General features: G+C 44.0%; 1 protein-coding gene across 3 annotated transcripts in view; it reads left to right on the top strand.

Moving 5' to 3' along the window:
• The first annotated feature begins 4452 nt into the window (after positions 1-4452).
• The window catches only part of CDKAL1 (CDKAL1 threonylcarbamoyladenosine tRNA methylthiotransferase), a 426501-nt gene continuing 415297 nt past the window's right edge, over positions 4453-15656 (top strand). For 2 of the 3 annotated variants that reach the window (XM_075417076.1, XM_075417078.1), the window contains exons 1-3: positions 4453-4516; positions 7577-7754; positions 10938-11050. In XM_075417076.1, the coding sequence (XP_075273191.1) occupies positions 7588-7754; positions 10938-11050 (280 nt within the window). In that variant the 5' untranslated portion in view covers positions 4453-4516; positions 7577-7587. Of the gene's footprint in view, positions 4517-7565; positions 7755-10937; positions 11051-15656 lie in introns of those variants that run through there. The other variant, XM_009941257.2, reaches the window with a different exon arrangement.

Raw genomic sequence — 15656 nt, 5'->3', positions numbered from 1 at the left:
ACAGGACAGGAGTTTAAAAAAAAAAAGGGGGGGGTGTGTTCCTGCCCTTGAACCTTCAGTGAGAACTCATCCACCTGCAAATGACAGAAGCCATCACGTTCTATTCTTTTTGACTTACACCCGAAAGACTAAATTACACCATTGTCTTGATGCAGACACGGACATTTTTTTGTAGTAGAAAGAATGCAAGATACGTAAGGTACTTTTTGTAGCATGAGACATTGCTCTATGCTTAAACGCACCAAGTTTGGCAGTAGATGCCATTTTTTTCGGGATGTAACACAGTTAATGCACAACGCTGCTGGGGCTCCTGGAGCCAGCAACTCTGAAGACCAAATGAAGCAAGAGCCCGTGTAGCAAAGTCAATGGAGCGATAGTCACAAAAGCGTCATCAAGTAGAATTCATCTCCCCATTTGGATTTTCTTGCTGAAGCAAGATCTGCCTGGGCATCACTTCGCAGCTAAGCAAAGAGCAGCAGAATGCTTTGCCTTTCCCAAGTTTGGGAGTGTCTTCACCCACTTTTTCCTTTCTAAAGCTTGACAGAGAGAAAATGTCATATCTAAGAAAAAAATGGGTTGCTATCACTTCTGAGCAATGCTGAACGCTGCTGACAAATGAGCAGCCAGATTCTCCTAAATTGTAAGAATAGAGGAAGAAATCTAATTTCCTGTATCTAACTTTAGGACTCACCATTTTTCTCCTGCATGCCTTCCCACTTACTTTTCCACCCAGAATCGCCTGTTAGTTATCAGCAAAAGCCTGTTACACAAAAATAAGGCCCTCCCTTCCTCAGCTGCTTCTCCTCCTTGAGGGCGTTAGCTGAGATGCTCTAAAACAACGAAGGACGTCTCTTCTGCTAACCATGAGCTAAAACTGAGGTCTGCGTTTTATCTTCCTAGTAGTTTTTGTATTTTCCAACTACCTGCTCCTGCTAATCGTGTACTGACTGAAGGTGGTAACCCAGGCTGAGGCCTTGGAGCCTACCACCCCTGCAGAGCAGCAAGTATGGCGTGCAGGCAACGCGGAAAGGATGCGTTCTAGAGCTGCTGTTTGGGCGTCCAAGGAACTGGAGGATGCACATTGCCAGTCTATAAAAGGCCAGTGCTGGGACTCGCACTGCCAGCCGCTGTCCCTTGAAACGCAGTTTTCCCAGGTGGGTGTAGATGAGCTTTCTTCCTGCAGTCAGGAGGTGGTAGGCAATCATCTGCTTCCCTTCCTACCCACCGCACTACCGGCAGTCCGCGTGCAGCTTGATTCGCTGTGATCAACACGCTACAAAGCAATTTAGATTTGCGAGCTTCAAGAGCCTTCCATGTTGTGGCTACATCCTAGGCCCCAACAGGACTGTGCTGGCACAAGGGGTACTTGGTATTAGGAATTCTTGGCAGCGGGACAAAGTAAGGACTGTGCCAGATCCTGCTGAAACCGATCAGCACGGTCTATTTATGTCACTAGGTGTGGGAACCTAGTCCACCACTCGCCTGCGTGAACCGCATGAAGTTCAACAAGGCCAAGTGCCAGGTCCTGCACATGGGTCGGGGTAATCCCAAACACAAGTACAGGCTGGGCAGAGAGTGGCTCGAGAGCAGCCCTGAGGAGAAGGACTTGGGCGTACTGGTGGACGAGAAGCTCAACATGAGCCGGCAATGCGCGCTTGCAGCCCAGAAAGCCAGCCGTATCCTGGGCTGCATCAAGAGAAGCGTGGCCAGCAGGGTGAGGGAGGGGATTCTGCCCCTTTACACCTCTCTTGTGAGACCCCACCTGGAGTCCTGCGTCCAGCTCTGGAGCCCCCAACATAAGAAGGACATGGATGTGTCGGAGCGGGTCCAGAGGAGGGCCACGAAGATGATCAGAAGGCTGGAGCACCTCTCCTATGAGGACAAGCTGAGGGAGTTGGGGGCTGTTCAGCCTGGAGAAGAGAAGGCTCTGGGGAGACCTTAGAGCAGCCTTCCAGTACCTGAAGTGGCCTACAGGAAGGATGGAGAAGGGCTTTTCACAAGGGTGTGTAGTGACAGGACAAGGGGGAATGGCTGTAAACTAAAAGAGGGCAGATTTAGATTAGATATGAAGAAGAAATTCTTCACCATGAGGGTGGTGAAGCACTGGCACAGGTTGCCCAGAGAAGCTGTAGCTGCCCCCTCCCTGGCAGTGTTCAATGCCAGGCTGGATGGAGCTCAGAGCAACCTGGTCTGGTGGAAGGTGTCCCTGCTGATGGCAGAGGGGTTGGAACCAGATGATCTTTACGGTGCCTTCCAACCCAAACCATGCTATGATTCTATGATTCTATGACTCCTGGGTTATTCCTGCCTGGGAGCTGCTCTTGGAGCTCACTGCCTCCCTTAAGGGGGAGCGTTTTGTCAGTTTTGGCCACCTGGATATTTCTGGGTATGTGCTGCAGGCTGTCTGTGCTTTGCCTTTTTAGTTAACCGTAAAACACACTGATGTCTGCCTGGTTTTGTTCAAGCAGAGAGGTAACACTTGGCTAGTCAAGATAACTGTGGGGTAGGGCAGCGCAGCGCTCCCAGAACAGAGAAGTTTAATTCAAGGACTTCATGTGAAATACGTAGAAAACTGAAAAGAAAAAAGAAGAGAATCGTTAACCTTATCGGGAAGCAGTTAAAATGCTGATTGGCAATACCGATATCATTACTTACTGACATACTAATGAGTAGTCACACTGTACTATGAAGGAGGATGTCTAAAATAGACTAATGCGACTACTGATTTTAAGATGTTTTCTTCCATTTTCTTCTGGGCTAAAAAAGCTGCAAACATAACGAATTACACATTACTCGCTGTCTCACTGAGAGTATCTCTGAAAGATATTTTTGCTTAAACAAGGACCAGTCACAAAGGCAAATGTATCTTAAGCTGTAACAAGGACTCGATCCTGAGGCCAGGGCGATATTAATAGGGCTCAGTCCTGCCTACAATGATTTGTTCTTACACTGGTTTAAATGAAGTGCTTGTTTCTTTCTGTCCCAATTTTCCCTCTTCAAATCTCTTCTGTTACTTTCTTCTCACTGTTACCCTTTTTTTGCCTGTGCACACTGTCAGATAAGCGTGACATAAAATAACCCCCAGTTTTCAAGAAAAAGGAGAGGGAGGGGAAGTGATGTTCACAGGTAGACGCTGCCAAGTTTTATCTGCTAGCAGCCCAACAGGCCTGTTACGGAACACACTCGGGGCTTTCATTCGCTTTCCTCCAGTTTGAGGAAGACTATAATTTGCGACCTGGAGAATAAAATAAAGATTCCAAAGGCTCCTTCTAGGGAGAGCAACTTAATGTTCAAAGTGCAATTACAAGACATGGCGATTTTTATATTCCAAAGCAGGCTACCCAGAAACACAATCAATATGTTAAAGATGCAATATGCATAACCTTTTTACGTTAGCTGTGGATATTAGAAACAAAGCAATAATATTATGCTCATGCTTTGTAACATTTTGATCAACAAGGAAACTGTACAAGTAACAATCTGTCCGCGCAGAGCCCCTAGCTTTGGCCATCCACGTCTAAACACCAGGCTAACGCCTTCCAAAACACTGATCAGAAAACTTGCTGCTAGCCCTGGAGGAAACCAATGCCAGGAACTTTAGCCGTCTAATATTAAATATTTCGACCGGTGTCTTCCAGACTGAACGGAAAAGCTGCTACCAGCGTTGCACCTTGAAGAAACCGATGATTAGAAATAAAACAAGTGCCGTGGCCAGGACGGGAGCAGACGGCTGATCGCTGAGGGGGACCAGATGCGCCCGAACCCGGCCGTCTGCACTGGGTACGCGCTGCTGGACACGTCGGGTGCAGCAACTCGTATTCAAATATATACATACATGTATAATTTTATATAAGTCTACACATATATAGAAGTCTATTCATATATATATTTATATATAAGTCTATATATATATATTTTTATATATGTCTATACATATATATTTATACATATAAGTCTATACATATATAAGTCTACACATATATATTTTTATATGTATACGTATATACATATATATATCTTTATATCTATATAAAAGTATATACATACATATATATGTATACACACACAGCAGATCGATTCGGGCGTACCTGATCCAGACCAACTCAGCGGCCGGTACGCGCGTTGCCGGACCTAATTCTCGATTAACACCGAACCCCGCGCAGCCGGCGCAGAGGCCCGGGGGCCCGGCAGCCGCCCCGGTGCCGGTCGCTCCCGCCGCAGGCGCTGCCCCAGGAAGGGCTGCGTCCAGCCCTGCGGCCGCTGCCCTCCCCGGCTCCCCGGTGCTTACAGCTCTTCCCCCGCGCCGGGCCGCCGGCCGGTCCCGGCTGTCAGACCCCGCGGCGCTGTCGCAGCGGGACCGGCGCCCCGGCGGGCGGCGCGGCCGCGCCTCTCTCCACGGAGCTCTTTTGGCCGCCGCCGGGCGCCGTCCGGCGCTGCTGCGCGCGCGGGGTCCGGGGGCGGGGCGAGGCGGCCGCGATGGCGGAGCCCAGCTGAGGCGGCGGTGCGCCGGGCCGAGGTGAGCGCCGGGGCTCGCCATGGAGCCTCCTCCCCCCCCCGTTCTCCTGCCCGGCCGTGGCGGCAGCGGCCGAGTCCCGCCCGGCGGGGGGTGGGGGTGACGCTGCCTCTGGCGGGAGTCGGCGGCCGGGCGGGAGCTCAGGTACCCTCGGCGGGCTGGAGCCCGGCCGGGCCCGGCTGGCGGGTGCCCGCGGAGCGGGGCTGCCTTGGGGCCCTGAGGCGAGCCGCGCCGGGACGGGCCGGGCCGGGCCAGGCGTGGGGCTCGGTTCGTGTGAACGCTGCCGCGTTCTGCCGCTCCGTGCGGGCCTGGGGGTGAGGGCCCGGGGCCCTGCCGGGGACACCGGTTGGTAAACGGAGGAACGAGCAGCCCTCTCCCAGCTGGGTGGAAGTGACCGAAATAGACCGGGGCGAGGGAAGGTTGGTTTGTGTCAGGGCGTTAAAGGCACTTCTGCAGGTCTTTATTTGCTAACATTCCCATCTTAAATGGAAACTGCAAGTTCTGTAGGCACGACACGGCAGCGTGAGAAGCATATGTTAACTTCTAACTTTATTATTGCCTCTGATTTTAGTCAGGCGGTCAGAGTAGCCGCAGGAATCTGTGTTTATGTATTTCCTCGTGAAGAAGAGATCACATTCGTGCAGATGGAACTAGTGCAGATGTCGAGTAATCTGCTCTAAAAAGTTTCACTGTGTTTGTAGCTAAAAGAAAGTTGTGAATGTCTAGCTAAAATTAATCAAGCTCTTGAAGGAAATTAAACTTAGGAAATTGCATTCTCCTTGTCAGTCTCTTTCCCTTCTTTTAGTCAAAATTTTAGACTCCTGATTGAAGACAGAAATCTGGAGGAGGAAAAGTCTGAAAGAACTTAAATACATCAGACTTTGGCAAAAAAGACTCTGTAAAAGAAGGACAAAAAGATCGGTGTCTCTGCTCAGGGAAAGACAGGGAACAAGTGGCTGCTGTTCCACCATGTCAGCCAGTCAGCACGTGTACCCAGTCTTAACGAGGCCAAACTGAGCAAGAAACAGATTTCTGCAGAGGGAAGATGAATATTTGTTGGGCAATAACATGAACGTGTGGTTTTCTGTCTGCTAGTACTGCTTGTTCGTGACATGTCTTTTTTCTTCCCTCCCCCCCCATTATCCAAGAGAATTAAAAAGGTAAGAATTTTATTTTGGCTGTGTTCTTTCTCTTGTGGGCCACTGAAATACTAAGCTTATTTGTTTTGCCAGCTGCTCTATTATATCAGATATTTTCTGGAAGAGAGAAAAAACAGCAAACCAAAACCTTTTTTTGCCTTCCCTGTATTGAGTTGATAACTTTACCTATTTGTACATACTGTGAGTGGCATAAAGTAGTGTAAGGGATGTCACCTCCCCCCACAATATTCTTTGTTGTTAGACTTTTCACAGCTTTTTATCTTTGTTCATCCTTTGCTGCTTTTTTTTATAGATCCTGGGATTTTTGATCTAGAAGAATGCTAAATGCTTAAATATCTTTGTCAGATGCATTCTTTTTGGGACATTGTTATATTCCTTTCTAAGTTAAATGCAGATGTGTAATGGTTCAGGTTATGTGAAGTTTTATTCCAAAGCATATTTTGCAAGGTTGAATGAAACGTTCATACTGGGGAAGACACACAGGTGTTTTAATTTCTTAGGTCTGTGAATAATTCTTCTTCCAAGTAACAGGCAATAGCACAAGTGGAAGTGGCATCAAGTTGTACAAGCAGAGGTTCAGATTGGATATTAGGAAAAATTTCTTCACTAGAAGAGTTGTAAAGCATTGGAACAGGCTGCCCAGGGGAGTAGTTGAGGCACCAGCCCTGGAGATATTTAAAAGATGTATAGCTGCGGAGCTTGGGGACATGGTTAAGTGGTGGACTTGGCAGTGCCAGGTTAATGGTTGGACTTGATGATCTTCATGTTCTCCTCCAACCTAAGCAGTTCTATGATTCTAATTCAACTGCAACTTCTGAAGCATTTTGTATGCCAGTAGCCTGAATTTTCTGCTCCTGAAATCTGGTTTTAAAGAAATTAAAGCCTGGCTTGTTTTGTTCTTCACAGTCAGTTAGGAGAGTATTGTGTTTTACCTATAAACTCTCTGAAATGCCCTTGTGTTATTTCCTTGGTAAACTGTTGAGACCTGTAGAAACCTAAGTTTCCAGTGGTAAATCAGACTTTAGTCTTATTGAGAGTTACAGATAGCACAGTGTGAGGTGTGTAATTAATGCAGTATTTTTTTTTGTGGGCTCCTTTAGCAAATGATGTTTTTCCTTTCCTGAAAACTCATCTGGATTGTGAGATCTGCTGGGAGATACACATGCATGTGTATTTACTTTCTTGTTGAAAATATAATTAGATTTTAATGATCTACTGGTATATTATACGAAGCAGATGACAATGTAGCTATTTTAAATTAGGGAGTATAGTTGTTTAACATCTTCTGTCTATGGACAGGAATTTTAATGTTTCTGTCTGATGAAGTGATTCAAATGAAAGGCCTGTGGGATCAGGTATTCTAGGAATAGGTTAGTTTGTTTGCAAAAGGACCATGAAGACATATTGAACTGCTGTGCATCTGTTTTCGGCATGTGAATAAAAGAGCCAGCACAGCCGCTGAAGCAGGCACTTGAATGCTGTATCTTTCATTCTTCCCCTGTGATGTGAGTGGAAGCATATCTGTCATGTAACGTGAACTCATTATTTCACTGTGATGCCTGACACGATTAAGAATACTTATGTCTTGGCTATGTCATGTCAGAGGAGCTGCTGAGTTTTTGAATTAGAAGATGACAAGGTACAGACTATTAAATAAAAAAATAACAATCTGTGTGGTTAGTGGCTTTCTCCCTGCCTGTGTTTCAGGGATCTCACGGGAAGAGGGCATCAGGAAATATCTCTGGATAGTTGATTGTTTTTGTGTGCTCGTTATCCCTCATATGTGTGATATATTGCAGGTATAGGTAGAAATATATCTGACTTTTCGTTATGAGAACGTATGCAGCAGATACTAGGCTTTGGTTTTGTATTCAAATGCTTGCTAATACCAGTCTTCTCTAAGGCTTCTTGAAGATGCCTGCTGCCTGTGATTCAGTGCTTGAAGATATTGAAGATATTGTGTCAGCAGAAGATTTGAAACCACACGATCGGCTGCTTGCAAGAAAAAATGTTTTTCCAAAAGTGCGAAAACGCAATTCACAAAAAAATGTCCAGGCAGATGATGATCCCCCGAGTGACAGGTAAATTCTGCCATTAACCTTATCTTGTTGCTTTTCTTGTATCTCGTGCGCACTGTCAGCTTGTCAAAATAAGGTGGAAGTTCTCGTTATCTCATAACATAAAATCTGAATACAAGATAAAAATGAATAAAATAGTGTTTATAAAATGTAGTGATAATGAACAATAAGTCCTAAGCAAGTTTCTTATCCTAGACAAACTTTCTGTAGAAATCAGCTGTGACTGAGACATAGATTGCTGGAGTAATTGGACTGAAAAAATGGTTCCTGTTACTTAAGTTTTTATGTGTAAAACATTTCTGAAAAATTTTATGCTTCACCTTAATTACATAAGTAGAAGCTGTGCTCTTCAAAATGGAGTTCTAGCCTTTTGACATCTGGAATGAGAAATATAAACAAAATTCTGAGAATCACAAAAGAGTTGAGGTTGGAAGGGACAGCTGCAGTCATCTTCTCCAAACCCCTGCTCAAGCAGGGCTACCTAGAGCCAATTGCCCAAGACTGTGCCTAAGTAGTTTTTTAATATCTCTTCCCTGGGTAACCTGTGCCAGTGCTTAGTCATCCTCTCAGTGGAAAAGTGTTTCCTGATGTGCAGAGGAAATCTCCCCTGTTTCAATGTGTGCCTGTTGCGTCTGGTCCTGTCACTGGGCACCACTGACAAGAGCCTGTCTCCGTCCTCTCTGCACCCTCCCTGCAGGTGTTTATACACGTTGATGAGATCCCCCTTGAGCCCTCTCTTCTCCAGGCTGAACAGCCCTGGCTCTCTCAGCCTCTCCTCGTAGGAGAGATGCTCCAGTCCTTTAATCATCTTCATGGTCCTTTGTTGGACTATCCAGCACGTCTGTATCTCTCTTGTGGATGCGTCCCATCAGGGCCAAGGGACTTACACGTGTCCAGTTCGCTCAAGTATTCCCTAGCCTGATCTTCTTCCACCAAGCGTACACCTTCCTTGCTACAGTTTTTCCACCTGGTTTCTGGAACCTGGGAGTTCCAAAGTCTGTGCTTTTTGTATGTACATCCTGCAAATGATACAGTGAAACTTCTTTTGAACTTGCTGTTTTATTTCAGTGGAACTAGTATGCAGTGACTGTGGAATGTATCTTTGCATTTTTCCTTCTTGCGATTCCCATAAGAACGGAATTGACTTTCTGCTACAGTGGAACTGATTGAAGTATAGGTGAACTCAGTGACTGAGTATAGTTTCTACTGCAGTGCAGAGATCTGGATTTTGGTAGTGTTTTGTTTTTTTTTTTTTCCCATGGAGTTAAAGCTGGTGGATAGAATTTCTCTGCACTATAAAGATGAAAATAAAGTTCATCAGGAATGCACAGGAAATTTAATTTTGGTTTTTCATTAGTGTTCAGAGGAGATTTTATAAGCATAACAGTGCACTTTTATGTGGAGCACCATAAATGTGCATTGACCTCATTCTGCCAGGAGTGTATGTACAGCTGAACTGGTGGTCTATAGACACATCATGCTAGCACTCCATTCTCCTAAGTATTCAGGTACTATATATTCTCTAACAAGCTGTATTTTAGTGTGTTTGACCCAAGAAAGCACACAATGTATGTTGTTTAGACAGTAGGAAGTCTAAATACATTGTAATGTGCAACACATGTTGGACATGTCTACTTAACGATCATTAATCTTCCATCAAAAAATTTCTATTTCTGTCTACGGGAACTGGCCTCAAGTTGCGTCAGATGGCCTCAGGTTGCATCAGGGGAGGTTTAGATTGGATATTAGGAAAGATCTCTTCAGTGAAAGAGTGGTCAGGCATTGGACCAGGCTGCCCAGGGAGGTGGTAGAGTCACCATCTCTGGAGTGTTCAAAAAGCATGTAGATGTGGCACTTCAGGATATGGTTTAGCAGGCATGGTGGTGGTGGGTGGATGGTTGGACTTGATCCGAGAGGTCTTTTCCAATCTTAATGATTCTATGATCTTAAAGAAGCATGGTGTGGAGGAGGGAAAACAAAAAGATGTGGGCAGGGCAAAGGATTGTGTTATAGGATGTGTGTTGTTTTGCTACTTGCATCTTTAGCTCATTGGCACAGTTAGCCCAGGAGATTTTATGGCAGCTTCTAGTAGAATTTTGGTTGGTTCTTAAACCATTGTGTGCGCTAGCTCCTTGGTGCAGATCTGCCACGCTGTGTCTGTAGTCCAGAAAGGCTGGGATATGAGCTTTGGGATATTAGTGTGGCTGGTGGCAGGCTTAAGTTAAGAATTTATAAAGATGGCTTGTGTGGAGGGAACTGCAATGAAGGGGTGCATTAATATCGAAAGGTTGCAGTTTAGTTCTAACAGTGTGTTTGTTGCTGGCCTAATTTCAGTGCAGTCACTCGAAGGTCAGTTGTTATTGATACAATTTTCAGGAAGTTGGTTGTTTGTGAACTTCAGTGTACTGAATCTCTTCTTAGCCTACAGCTCTTGTTCCTTTTCTGTTCTAAAACTCTTGCTGCTTGTGGACTGAACCTGGTCAACAGCGGAGCTGCCACCCAGTTGCTTGTTCACCCCTCCTCCCACTAGGCTGGGAGAGAGAATTAGAAGAGAAAAACCGAGAAAACTTGTGGGTTCAGATAAAGACAGTGTAAGTGAAGGAAAGAGGAGTGAAAACACCCAAGTGATGCAAAAAGTGATCACTGGCCGCCTCCCACAAGCAGACTGATGGCCAGCCAGTCTCAGAACAGGGGCTGCTTTGGAAAGGTCAAGCTCCCAGTTTTTACTGCTGAGCACCGTGCTGCCTGGTATGGGTTATACCTTTGGTCAGTTTGGGCCAGCTATCGCGGCTGTGTTCCCTCCCAGCCTGTCGCCCAGCCCCAGCCTGCTTGTGGTGGGGTGCAGCACAGGGGGAAACAGAAAGTTTTGGTGCTGTGCAAGCGCTGTTCAGCAATAGCTGTAACACCACAGGTCTGTTACCAGCACTGCTCGAGTCACAGATACAAAGCGCAGCACCAGGCGGGTGTCTGTGGAGAAAGTTAATGCCCTGCCAGCCAGACCTAGTACCCACTACACTGAATTCGCATAATCACGATGTTCTTCGCTGGCTGTGCTGGAATTGTTACTGTTTGTGCTGCTTATTTTATATTTAGAGAATTACAATTAATTGAGTCTGTTCAGTGGACTTAAAGGGGAAGCTTGTTCATCTTTTAACTTGCCTCTTTCATTTTTTTTTTATTTAACAGCATTATTCCTGGTGCTCAGAAAATCTGGATTCGTACATGGGGATGTTCTCACAATAATTCGGATGGCGAATATATGGCTGGACAGCTGGCTGCATATGGATACAAAATTACAGGTAACAATATCAGACAAGTGACCTAGTTCATTTATTTGGGTGAATGTTCAGAGCTGTCAAGCTGTCATCAGATGTTTTTAGTCTTAATTACACTTCTTAAAAATCTGATCTCTTTCTGATTTGAAGGTGAGGAGGTAAAGTGTGTTCCTGGGATTAAGCAGAATGAATGCAAGATGAGTGCTTTCAGAATGGTTAGGCTTTTCTGAAAAGGCAGCCATCTAACAGATGCCATGCAGTGCCTTTTGTGGGTGTTTTGCTTGCTAAACTTAATTGAAAGGTTTCCATGAGTGGAGGGGAAGATTTTAATTCCTGAGCAGAACCTAGCTGGTTGTCTGATCGCAACTGGTGGAACCCAGGTGAGAGAGAAAGAAAAGAAGGGTGTTGTCACTTAGTGATGTGTGTGTTTGCTGTTGGAGCAGAGTTGAACTGAATGTGAATAATCCTGTGTTTTGGGAGAGACGGATCAGTATGGTGGAGGTGGGATGAGATATTGTATTTTGTACGTTTGAAAAAGCTGAAAATGCTATTTCTCCTTTTCTTGAAGTACTTTAAAATACTCTTGTTCCACCCCTCCCTGCTCCCCAACCCTAAACAGAAGAACCTAAACTTGTGATTGTGCTGGCCATGTTTCTTCTCCTTAATGCAAAACATTTTGAAAGAAAAGCTGTAGAAGCTGAAAACATACACTGATGTCATGTTTCAATGGACAGTTATTATCTGAATACTTCTGTGTAGCTTATAACTAGTCAAAATAAAAATTTAAATTTTATTCATCAATTCAAGTTTTGCTCTGTCTTGTGTTTAAACTCGCTTCCTGCTTGCACTGCAAGACTGCAAAGTTGTCTTTCCTGACATTTTACTAGAAGTGTTTATTCTTTATTTCACAGAATGCTTGTTTCTTTTCTTGAACATCTCACAATATCGTTAAACAGTTACATGTCATTTTCCTTTTTTGCACTTGATCTTTCTGTATTTATCTAAGTAGAATCGATACTGAACTGTGCAAGTGCTGGACTGTTTTATGGAACCCAGGTGATTCTGTAATTGGTGGTTCAGCTCTGGAGTAAGTGTCCTCTTGTCACAGTCAAGTGGAGTGCTGGTCCAGAAAGCCTGATTTGTGACAGCTGTTTGTGTAAAGACTGTGGATGAGTTGTCAGTTTTGCATTGTTAAGGCTTTCTTAAATTTCTTCTTTCTTTCTTAAATTTATCTTTTTTAACTTCTCTTTACCTTAATTTCTCTAATGCGTAGTGTTCCAGAAGCTACTTCTGACTTGTCAAGATTCAGATGGCTGTCCTGTGCTTTTGGAACTTTATTGGGATAAATGTAGGAAAGATGGAGTGCAGCGAAGGAAGGAACTACCTGAAATTTCTGATACCTTCTCTTTTTAGAATATTAAGTGTTCATAACTTCAAAATAGAAAAAAGTCTACATCTGGAATCTGAAACTGAGAACTAAAAACTGAATAAAAGTTGCAGTAGCTGGGGCAGAAATACCTATGGAGTAATTTTGGTAACTGTATACGAAATTGACTGCTAGTTGCTAGTTTCTGATCATTATTAGACTGATGTCTTGGTTTAGTTTATTTGTGCGTATGTGTATACATATATTAAATCAAAGAAATAAACAAAAAAACCCACCCAGTACTGAGGTGGTAGGCAGAAATTACCCAATGTGGTTTCTTCTCTGTGATATTAGGTAACTTATTTTTAAGCTGATATACTTAAGGAGCTCTGGAAATTCATTTTTGTTCAACAGAACAAAAATATTGACTACAAATTCTGGCTAAAGTAGGTTTTTACAAATCCATCCATTGAATGTTCTCCTTTACACGCTGTTAGTGAAGCTGGAACTGAGTGCAAGTATGGCAAGTATGATAGCTGTATGTGAGAATATGAGGTGGTGAAGAGGGCAACTGCCTTCCTGCTCAGTGTTGTGATACTTCTGGCAACAAGTGCATGTGAAGATGCTCTAGTACTGCTTGGATGACTGATAATGTCTCTCGTTTTCATACTGGGGCCAATCTATTTAATGTCTTTAATGGACTTGGAAGACAAGGTGTAATGTACGTTCTGCAAGTTTCTAGACTATGCCAAGCTGGGGGAAGTGGTTGGTACGCTGGAAACCAGTGCTGTGGTTCAGAGGGGCCTTAATAGACTAGAAAAAGGGCTAACGGAAACCATATGATGTTTAGCAAAGGCAAATGCAAAATCCTAGGGCTGGTGTAAAGTGGGGCTGGGCAGACTGACTAGGAAGCAACTTTGCAGAGAAAGATTGTGGGTTTGAGGTAGGCAAGAAGCTGAACGTGAGTCGGCGATGTGCTCTTGCAGTAAAAAGGCAAACTGCATCCTGGGCTGTGTTAGCAAGAGTGTAGGCAGCAGGTCTGGGAAAGTGATTCTTCAGCTCCATGGTACTTGTGAGGCAGCGTTTGGAGTGCTGTATCCAGTGATCCAGTTTTGGGCTCCCCAGGGAGAGATTGATGCAGAGGAGTGAGTCCAGTGGAGGGCCACCAAGATGGTTAGGGAGCGCACGGTGTGTGAGGAGAGACTGGGTTTCCTCAGCCTTAAGAAGAGAAGGCACATGGAAGGTTCTAGTTGCAGACAGCAATATCCAGTAGGAGGATACAGAGAAAATGGAGTCACTTGCTTGTCAAAGGTTTGCGGTGAGACAAACTACAACAGTCTTGCTCTTCATAAAGCGGCAGTTAAGATTTTTAGCATCCAGTGCATAATGTATTGCTCATGCTGTCCATCTTTCTGCAGAGGAAATGCCAGTATTGAAAGTTTCTCAACACTTCTTGAGTGTCTCTTGTTAGTCACTTTTTAAGAAAGCGTGTTAATTTTCCTTAGAAGTCATCTGGGAACTTCAGATAGAATGTCAAGAAGGGATTTAATCTCTTTGTCCTATACAGTGAAGTAGTTACTCCATATTACTAAGTAATGATTAACATAATCCAAGCTTCAAACATTTCTTGAAATTAGTATTGTTTACGCTATGCAAAAAATAACAAAAAGTGTTTTACTAGTTCTGATTTCTAAATCGATGCCTCTCTTTGTTGCTAGAATTTGTTAGTTTATATGTAAAACTGTTATAAACTTGAGGAAAATATCCAAATATTCACTAAGGTGAAAGATTATCTGTTGTCACAGCATCTGTGACAGCTATTACTTAAGTAAAAATGTTTTGATTAGCCTGTTTTCTACATGTTCCTAAGGTTTGGAGTCAACAACATTTATTGAAGAGACGCTGGAATAAAGTTCTGGTTCTAGGAAATAAAATGTGACCTTTACTTGCAGTTCTTGCTCCATTATTAGCGAAATGGTCAAGCACTGTTTCTAGTATCTTCTCTCCAATTGCAAGGTTGAAAAAAAAAAAAAACGAAGGAAGAAGAATAGTGTCAGACGTTTTTTGCTAACTAGAAGCTCTAACAATGCAACCTGCCTTAGAAGTTGACTTAGCCGAAACTGAACATTGATATAATGATGTCTTCTAATTATAGAGATAATTTTTCATGTCTGGTTGCAAAAATCTTATTCCAATACTATTCATTAACCCTGTTTATTGCATGGATTCTACCCTGTTCTTTATTTGAACTCTGTTCAGGTGATGCAGAAGTATTTTTTACCTTTTTTTTATTTTCCCTTGCCTTTCATTTCTTTTGAAAATGTTCTTTTTGTACAAGCAGCCTTTGTTGCTTTCAGGAGTGGCTATATCCAAAGGTGAAAACTGTGCTGCAGTTTTTCACAGCAAAGACTACCTCTGTCTGGAGAGAGTGCAGTGTGAACTGGCAATATACAGATACTCCCATAACAGCAAAGCAGATTGAAAGTCAGGAACTGCGTCAACTTAAAGAAAGGCAAAGGGAAACCAGCAGAAGAGCTGAAGCTATTTTTGCATCTGCTTTCACAGTGTGAAGGTAGGCGGTATTCTGAACAAATCTCGCATACCATCCTGTGGGAACACAAAGCTCCTTTGTTAGTCTGAGCCAGACAGAAATGTGTGGACCAGCTGCTGTCAGTGTAGGGCTGTACCGTGGTACTTGTTCATGTTCTGAAAACAGTACAGCTGATGGTAGCTTTACTGGTTTTAAAACTGGTTTTGGCTTCTTGGCAGCATGGCTTGCTGTATAGTGTAGATATGCCTGCGGGCCTACTAGAGTGCTCCCTTTGAGATACACCCTGGAGGAAGAAACTCTCATGGTACAGCCAATTAATGCTGACTGTGAACAAGAGGAAGTGGGCGAGCTGGGAGCTGTCAAATACTGTGAAGCAGGGGTTTGTTTGGGAAGGGAATTCAGTATGTGTGCCACTGAACAGTATTTTGTCTCTGAAAAATGGAACCGAGCATGCGTAGTCAGACATAGAAGGAACTGACTTCTGAAGTGGACAGTTGTGTTAGCATTTGTTGGTGTCTATGGGTTTCTGGTTCTGTGGAATCGAGTGGGTTTTGGCCTAGCCTTCTTGAATACATTTTGATGGATCAAGCAGTTAGGTATGCTGCTTGTTTTGTGATAATGGCTTTTGGCTTGAGACTGTTCAGGTCCAAAGCATTCCCTCCTCAGTCATTGTAAAACATGCTGGGGGCGGGAAAAGATGTTACTAATGACAT

Source organism: Opisthocomus hoazin, chromosome 3, assembly GCF_030867145.1.
Source record: "Opisthocomus hoazin isolate bOpiHoa1 chromosome 3, bOpiHoa1.hap1, whole genome shotgun sequence".
Lineage (NCBI taxonomy): Eukaryota > Metazoa > Chordata > Aves > Opisthocomiformes > Opisthocomidae > Opisthocomus > Opisthocomus hoazin.
Note: the sequence above shows the minus strand (reverse complement) of the source record. Positions and strands in the feature narration are given on the sequence as shown.